Source organism: Rhincodon typus, chromosome 3 (genome assembly GCF_021869965.1).
Source record: "Rhincodon typus isolate 14 chromosome 3, sRhiTyp1.1, whole genome shotgun sequence".
NCBI lineage: Eukaryota > Metazoa > Chordata > Chondrichthyes > Orectolobiformes > Rhincodontidae > Rhincodon > Rhincodon typus.
Window position 1 is genome coordinate 61,357,396 of NC_063334.1, and position 8,616 is coordinate 61,366,011.

Genomic DNA, 8,616 nt, shown 5'->3' on the forward strand with positions numbered 1-8,616 from the left:
TCTGCTCCTATGATGCTGCTTGGCCTGCTGTGTTCATCCAGCCCTGCACCTTGTTGTCTCGGATTCTCCAGCATCTGCAGTTCCTACTATCTCACATAATTATGAGTTCTTTTTTGGCAGCAATAGTCTTACCAATGTGTCCTCCATGACATGCCCAATAGAGAGCAGTGTTTCCAGCTTTGTCAAGAGAATTCACTGCAACTCTGTTGTCTAAACATTCTTTCAACCAGCTTTCGTTCCCTGAAAAATTCAAACGTCAACATGAGTAGGATTTTTTTTATCTAAAAAAGCTGAACAGTAAAAATAGAATGCAAGAAATCAGCCATCAGTTTGACAGAAGGTCCACAGTATATCCTCTCAGGTATTGGAAAGTGCAAGATTAAAAGTTGGGATAAGGCTTAGCTTAAATGAATAAGCATTTTAAAGCTCTATGGAAAATCTGTTCGGCCAGAGCAAAGAAACTGCTAAGCTAGTCTGAGATAACAAGGTGTAGAGATGGATGAACACAGGAGGCCAAGCAGCATCAGAGGAGCAGGAAGGCTGACGTTTCGGGCCTAGACCCTTCTTGATGAGTCCCCATTTGTTTGAATATATTGTGTCTCCTAGTTCATTAAACTAGATTTTATAACAACTTCACAGCTATAAATTAAACTCCAAAGCAAAGGAGGAAGGTTGAAAAGAACAAGAATGAAACAAGGATCGGAAAAGGCTCTAGAGGGATACAAGTTAGCCAGGAAGGAACTGAAGAAAGGGCTTATGAGAGCTATACGGGGGCATAAGAAAACCTTGGCAGGTAAGATCAAGGAAAACCCCAAGGCTTTTTACACGTACGTGGGGAATAAGAGAATGACCAGAGAAAGGGTAGGGCCATTCAAGAATTGTAAAGGGAATTTGTGTACGGAGCCTAAAGAGATAGGAGAGGTCCTTAATGAATACTTTTCTTTGATATTCACAACTGAGAGGGACCTCGTTGTAGGGGAGGACAGTGTGAAACAGGCTGTTAGGTTGGAGGAGGTGGATGTAAGTAAGGAAGATGTACTCGGAATTTTGAGGAACTTGAAGATAGACAAGTCCCCCGGGCCTGATGGGATTTATCCAAGGATTCTATGGGAAGCAAGGGAAGAGATTGCAGGACCTTCAGCATTGATCTTTTCATCCTCACTGTCCATGGGTATAGTGCCGGAAGACTGGAGAGTGGCAAACGTCATTCCCTTGTTCAAAAAGGGGAATAGGGATAACCCCGGAAATTATAGGCCAGTTAGTCTTACTTCAGTGGTGGGCAAATTATTGGAAAGGGCTCTGAGAGATAGGATTTATGATCACTAGGATAGGCATAGTTTGATTTGTGATAGTCAGCATGGATTTGTAAGGGGTAGATCATGCCTCACAAACCTTATTGAATTCTTTGAAGAGGTGACCAAACACGTGGATGAAGGTAGAGCAGTGGATGTGGTATACATGGATTTAAGTAAGGCGTTTGCTACGGTTCCCCATGGTAGGCTCATTCAGAAAGTAAGGAGGCATGGGATAGGGGGAAATGTGGCAGATTGGATTCAGAATTGGCTGACCCTTAGAAGACAAAAGGGTGGTAGTGGAGGAAAATATTCAACATGGTGCTCAGTTACGAGTGGTGTACCACAAGGATCTGTTCTGGGTCCTCTTCTACTTGTGATTTTTGTAAACAATTTGGATGTAGGAGTGGAAGGGTGGATTAGTAAGTTCGCGGATGATACGAAGGTGGGTCGAGTTGTGGATAGTGTGGAGGGCTGTTCTAGGTTACAAAGGGACATTGATAGGATGCACAGCTGGGCTGAGAAGTGGCAGATGGAGTTTAACGCTGAAAAGAGAGAGGTGATTCATTTTGGAAGGACAAACTTGAAAGCAGAATACAGGGTTAACGGAAAGATTCTTGGCCAGTGTGGAGGAGCAGAGGGATCTTGGAGTTCATGTCCACAGTTCCCTGAAAGCTGCCACACAGGTGGATAGAGTTGTTAAGAAGGCATATGGTGCGTTAGCTTTCATTAATAGAGGGATCGAGCTCAAGAGCCATGAAGTTATGCTCCAGCTACACAAAAGCCTGGTTCGGCCACATCTGGAGTATTGTGTCCAGTTCTGGTTGCCTCATTACAGGAAAGATGTGGAAGCATTGGAAAAGGTGCAGAGGAGATTTACCAGGATGTTGCCTGGAATGGAGGGAAAGTCTTACGAGGAAAGGTTGAGAGAGCTAGGACTTTTCTCTTTAGAACGATGAAGGATGAGAGGTGACTTGATAGAGACGTACAAAATGATCAGAGGTATAGATAGAGTGGACAGCCAGAGACTTTTTCCTAGGGTGGAGGTAGCTATGAGGGGGCATAGTTCTAAAGTGAGTGGAGGTAGATATCGGGGAGACGTCAGAAGTAGGTTCTTTACTCAGAGTTGTAGGGGAGTGGAATCGGCCTCGTTAGGGTCATTTAAGCTGCTATTAGATATGCATTTGAATGATAGTATAAGGAAGGGATGGAGGTTAGATAGACCTTACGTTTAGGGTAAAAGTTCAGCACAACATCGTGGGCCGAAGGGCCTGTACTGTGCTGTACAGTTCTATGTTCTATGATATGGGGAATTAAACAGGAGAATTTGCAGACTTTTCTGTGGCTGCAGACATGATTGGCTCTGAAAGGCAGAGCATTGCAAGGTCATGTCACACATAATTCAAAGCTCTTCCAAGTGCACCTTCCAAACCATTGACATCTACCAGCAAGAAGCACAAGGCTAACAAATGCAAGCCAGTCAATTTGCAAGTACCCCTCCAAGCCATACACCATCCTAACTTGGAACAATACCACCATTCCTTCACTATTGCTGGGTCAAAATCTGGGAACTCCCCTCCTAACTGCAATGTGGGTCTATCTACACCACATGGGCAGCAAAGGTTTCAGGCAACAGTGCACCACCACCTTCACAATGGTAATGCAGGACAGGCAATAATGCCAGCTTACATTGTGACACCACATCCCATGAAAAAACAAACTGATGCCAGTAATCAAGGGAGAAAGAGGAACACAGACCTCGAGGTATATTTTCAGTAGCTGGAGAGGATACGGCTAGCAGGGCCTCAAAACGTGTAATCTCTGGATTTCTCCTGGTACAACATGCAATGAAAAGTAATAACTAGATAATACATTCTACCAATGTATAGGTAGATAAACAGCATGGGAGGGAGTACTTTCTTTTTACACAGAGTTTGTGGGCTTCATTGGTTTAGTCACTTTGCCTATCCATTGCTACCGATATGAATGTGGTGGTGAGCCACTTTCTTGAGCTGCTGCTGTCCATCTATGTTCCAAGGATATTGGGATTGATTCTGGGACAGGCGAGACCTGTACAGGCCAGAGTGCACCTCAAAAGAATCAGCATCCTGACTGAATTGTTTGCTCATGCTGGTGGGATGGATTTAATTTAGGGGTTTGGGAGTCAGGACATAATATTTAAGAAAAGGGGAAAAATGTAGTGCCCAAATGATTTGTAAAAAAACACACTACAATAGAGTAAGAAACAGGTAGTGGGATCAGACAAAGAAGGAATATAATAAACTCCAAATTAGGTTCAGAATGTATTTTGTAAATATACAAAAAGTGTGGTAAATAAGCCTGGTGAGCTGCAACAGCCACAAAAACAGACAGAGGGACTGTGTCTGCAGCATAACTAGGAACTTTACAAAGACTCAGTTTAACTCCCCTGCTTTTGCATTCAATACCTTGATTTAAAGTTGCCCAAGATTCAATAGGCTTTGCTAATTTCTCAATCATCTTGCAATCTTCAATGCCCAACCTCACATGCAACTCCAGGTCCCACTCACCTTAAATAGAACTGTGCCAGTTAGTCTATATCGCCTCTTCCTGTCTCTTTTGCCATGACACAGAATAAGAGATGATAGAATAGATGCATGATCACTGGCCTAGTAATTCAGAGTTCCAAGCCAACACTTTGGGAACACTTGTTTAAATGCCGCTATGGGACCTGCTAATCTAAGATTGCATAGTCTCAGTAATGACGGCAATAAATTGCCAAATGGACTGCTCTGCTCCTAGTTCATGGCGTAAATAACTTTGGAGAGCAAAATGTGCCATCCTTACTAGGTCAGCTTACAGGCAAATCCAAAACCATAGTGGGCCCTTTGCTTAACTTTCTTCTGAAACGGACAAGGAAACCACTTCAGAAAGGAGATGAAGGCTTCAGAGAAGTAACAGAAAAACAACAATTGTTCCAGGAATGAAGGACTTCAGTTGCACAGCTAATTCAGATAAACTGGGGTTGTTTTTCCTTAGAGAAGTTTGAGAGAAAATTAAATAGTAGTTATCAATATCATGAGAAGTCCTAACAGTGTATAGATAGAGAGAAACTGCTCCCATTAGAAGGCATTCATCCTTTGAATGCAGATTCTGGTGGAGCAGAAAGTGAGGAAAAAGGGAAACCTATCATTGTTCTGGGAAAGAAGGGAAAGGGCGAGGGCAGAAGTCAGACTTGGCTGAGGGCTCTGGCAACCCCTGATAGGAGTTTGAAGAAAATTGTCATGTCAGAAGCATCCCCATGGAAGGTGGCATCATTAGATTAGATGCAACAAAGGTGGTGAAACTGGTACAATGGAATGGAGCCCTTATAGGAAGCAGGGTGTGAAGAAGTGTAGATGATTGTGGAAGTTAGTGGGTTTGTAATGTCCATTCTAATCCCACTTTCCAGGACCTTGTCCATAGCCTTGCAGGTTCCAGCACTTCACATGCAGATCTGGATTCTTTTCTAAAATGCATTAAGGGTTTCCATCTCAAACATCAAATTGGGCACAGAATCCCAGACACTCATCACCCATTGGGTGAGAAAGCTTTTCCGCATGTCCATTCAAATCCTTTTACCAAAAACCTTAAATTTGTGTCTCAGTAGCTGACCTCTCCATTAAAGAAAATGGGGCTTCCCTCTCTACTCTGTCCAAGTTTAGGATACAATTCATCTGATCAGTTATCCATTTTCAAGAAGGCCAGCGTCTACAGTACTTCTGTTCTCATTATGCATAATTTATCCGTGATTTCCTCTTTAACTGGAACTTCTGTATCATCCCTCAATTTTGCAAAGATAAACACAAAATATTCACCAAGAAACCAGCCCTCACCATCTGGGTCTACGCACAAGTGTTCATGTGCAATTCTAATAGGCTCAATACTTTCCTTAAAAAGACAAAAATGTGGAGAAACTCAGCAGGTCTGGCAGCACCTGTGGAGAGAAACAGGATTTTAATGGTTGGCGTAAAAAGAAGATAGGTCATATTTACTGACAGCCTGTTCCGCTATTCAATATGATCATTAAAGGTTGTAATTGAATCTAGTAGATATATCAGCTTTTATTTGTAATTTATTTTCATAAATGCTCACCACGTTTGGCAGCTTCATGCAATGGGTTGTCAATTGATTCCACGTGCTCAGCCACTGTGGAAATGAGTTAGAAATTAATTTCAGCATGTCGGAAAAACTGCATGTCAGATCAATTATTCAGAAAATTATAATCACTGGACAGTAAATTCTCAAAGAAAACAGAATCAAGGAGCATTCAGCATGTTAATCAGAGGCAAACATTTCAACATCTGTTTGGGTTTCACTTTAAAATAATCTCCTACCCGCCCAAAAGTTTTTCAACATCCCTTTCTTTTTGGACTTATAATACAGTATGCTAACAGTAATTAAACATGTTCACCTCTCCCCTTCTCCCACCCTTCCACCACTCGTCTAGCATATATTCATGTTTTAACTAGCTACTAACAGTTCTGATGAAGAGTCACCAAACTTAAAACTTTAACTGAGTTTTCCCCCCACAGACCTGATGAGCTTCTCCAACAATTTCTCTTTTTGTTTCTCAAAGAGTCAGAGGGTCATACAGCATGGAAAGAGACCTTTTGGTCCAATAGGCCCATGCTGACCGCATTCCTAAACTAAACTAGTCCCATATCCCTCGAAACTTTCCTATTCATGTACTTATCTACAAGACTTTTCAATATTGCAACTGTATCTGCATTGATTGATTTATTGTAACGTGTACTTAAGTACAGTGAAAAAGCTTTGTTTATGAGCAGTACAGGCAGATCATAGTAAGCAAGGACATACAGATCAGAGTGGAAAAAAACTAAACAGAGGCATAGAAGTTATGTCGCACATTAGCAAGATCAGCTTTATTTGAAGCTACAGAATCCATGCATCAGTCTAATAATGGCAGAGAAGAAGCTGTTCTTGAACCTGCGGGTGCACGTGTTCAAACTTCTGTATCTTCTGCCTGAAGGAAGAGGTTATAGGAGAGCATTGCCAGGGTGCAATGTGTCCTCAAGGGTGTTGGCAGCCTTTCCGTGGCATGGGCTGTGTAGATGCATCCACCACGTCCTTCAGCATTTCATTACACACAGGAACCAGTGTGTAAAAAAGTAGCCCTACTTCTCCTCTCACCTTAAAAATTTCCCCCAAGGTTTGATCTCCCGTACCCTAGGCGAAAGGCCCTTGTCATTCAGCTTATGTATGTCCCTCGTGATTTTACAAACCTCTAAGGTCACCCCTCAACCTCACTCCAGTGAAAAACATGCCAGCCTATCTTTATAACTCAAACCCTCCATTCCTCGCAACATCTTGTTAAATCTTTTCTAAACCCTCTCCAACTTAATGATATCCTTCCTATAGCAAAGCCACCAGAACTGCACACAATACTCCAGAAGGGGCCTCACCAATTTCCTATACAACCTCAACATGACATCCCAACTTGTATACTCAATGGTCTAAGCAAAGAAGGCAAGTGTGCGAAACACTTTCTTAATCACCTTGTCTACATGCGATGCAAATGTCAAAAATGTACCTGAACCCTTGGTCTCTCTATTCTACAACATTACCCAGGCCCTTACCATTAATTGTACAAGTTGTGCCCATGTTTGTTTTAACAAAATGCCATACCTCACTTTTATCCAAGTTAAACTCCAATCTGCTATCCCTCAGCTCATTGTTTCAATTGATCAAGATCTTTTCTTGAATCTTAGATAACCTTCTTCACTGTCCACTATTCCACCAATTGTGTGGGGGGTCATCTAAAATCCAAGATCTCCAGCATCAGTAGGTTAATTTGGAAACCCATGGGAGGAAGAATATTTGAATATAACTGTAATATAAATGGAGATTTTCAGAGACTATCTCAGAATGCTTAGACCTTGACTCTGAGTCTCAGCCTTAAGATAGAGGTGGTATTAATTCGGGAAGCTAGAGTCAACAATTGTGCCTATATCAAATGCTTTATTACAAAATGCACCTGTTATTGTCAGCCAAACAGTAAAAGTAACTGAGAAAAGATTAGCACTATACTTGCCGTAGTTACTTGGAATCAATCCTGTTCGGCCTTTGCATGTTCCTTTCCACCAATTGGGATCACTCTTAACATGAGAAAGAAATTATGTAAAATAACTGATCAATAAATCCAGAAATTTATAGTTAAACACAAAGATATACCATTGATCAAGAACTTACAATATCTGAAATGTAAAGCACGTCGCCTTCATCAAAGTATAATTCATCTGGCTAAAGACAAAAAAAGTACAGTTAAGCAGTTCAGTCCAAGTTAAAAATCATTTCTAATTACCAAGTTTGAATGGGTGCAAGATTCCTTCTCTCATCCCTATCCTTCACTACTCTCCAATTTAACCATTGTGATAATTATGTTAGCCTCAGGCTATATTCAGAAAAGAGTCACCACTGTTTCTTTAGTCAAAGAATAACTGGTTTAAACCAATCTATAAAACTTGCTCAAAGATACAATAATGATTGACAAGCAATGTGGACTATGCAAACGCATAGCTACCTTTCCAAAAAACAAACATATGTTTGAGGTAAAACAAAGAAAACTGACAAATGTGCAAAGTATTTTGACTGAGCAATAGTTAAACTCAATCCAAATGGTATTCTGTACTCCAGGTTATTCTGCACACAAGTCATTGGCACAGGGGTATCTTCCTGGAACAGGTGTAACTGGCTGAAGTCTCTTTGCTGAACATAGAAGTAGATTCCAAAATTCATTTCCAGGAAACTTCCATGAGTAATAAGAGTGGCAAAAATCGCAAGATTTCATCTCACACATTTTGATGAGACAAGTTGCAAAGGATCGAGGGTACCAAAAGCTGTTGCTCTTTAGATAAGATCTCTCACTCAGCTCAAAACACCATGATGTTATTTTTTTTAAACCCAGCTCTGTTACCTTTATCTGAAAGCCTTGTAGACTGGAGAAACTCAGCATGTTTGGCAGCATCTATGAATCTTATTCTTCCTCAGTCCTGAAGGGGAGACGATGGCCTTAGTAGTATTATTGCTGGCCTATTAATCCAGAGACCCAGATAACATTCTGGAGACCGAGGCTCAAATCCCACCACAGCAGATGGTGGAATTTGAATTCAGTACATATCTGGAATTAAGAATGATAACCGTGAATCCACTGTCGATTTTTGGAAAAACCCATTTGGTTCACTAACGTCCTTTAGGGAAGGAAACTGCCATCCTTACCTGGTCTGTTCTCCATGTGACTTCAGTCCCACAGCAATGTGGTTGACTCTTAACTACCCTCTGGGCA

The 8,616-nt window shown here is 41.4% G+C and overlaps 1 protein-coding gene across 1 annotated transcript in view; it reads right to left on the reverse strand.

The window, feature by feature from the left end:
* Nucleotides 1–8,069, reverse strand: part of ostf1 (osteoclast stimulating factor 1) — a 42,360-nt gene extending 34,291 nt beyond the window's left edge. Inside the window, exons 1-5 of the mRNA XM_048593501.1 lie at nt 7,872–8,069; nt 7,524–7,574; nt 7,366–7,429; nt 5,406–5,459; nt 133–240 (exon numbers count right to left, since the gene is read on the reverse strand). Coding sequence (XP_048449458.1) covers nt 133–240; nt 5,406–5,459; nt 7,366–7,429; nt 7,524–7,574; nt 7,872–8,069 — 475 coding nt within the window. The remainder of the gene's footprint in view (nt 1–132; nt 241–5,405; nt 5,460–7,365; nt 7,430–7,523; nt 7,575–7,871) is intronic.
* Nucleotides 8,070–8,616: the final 547 nt, after the last annotated feature.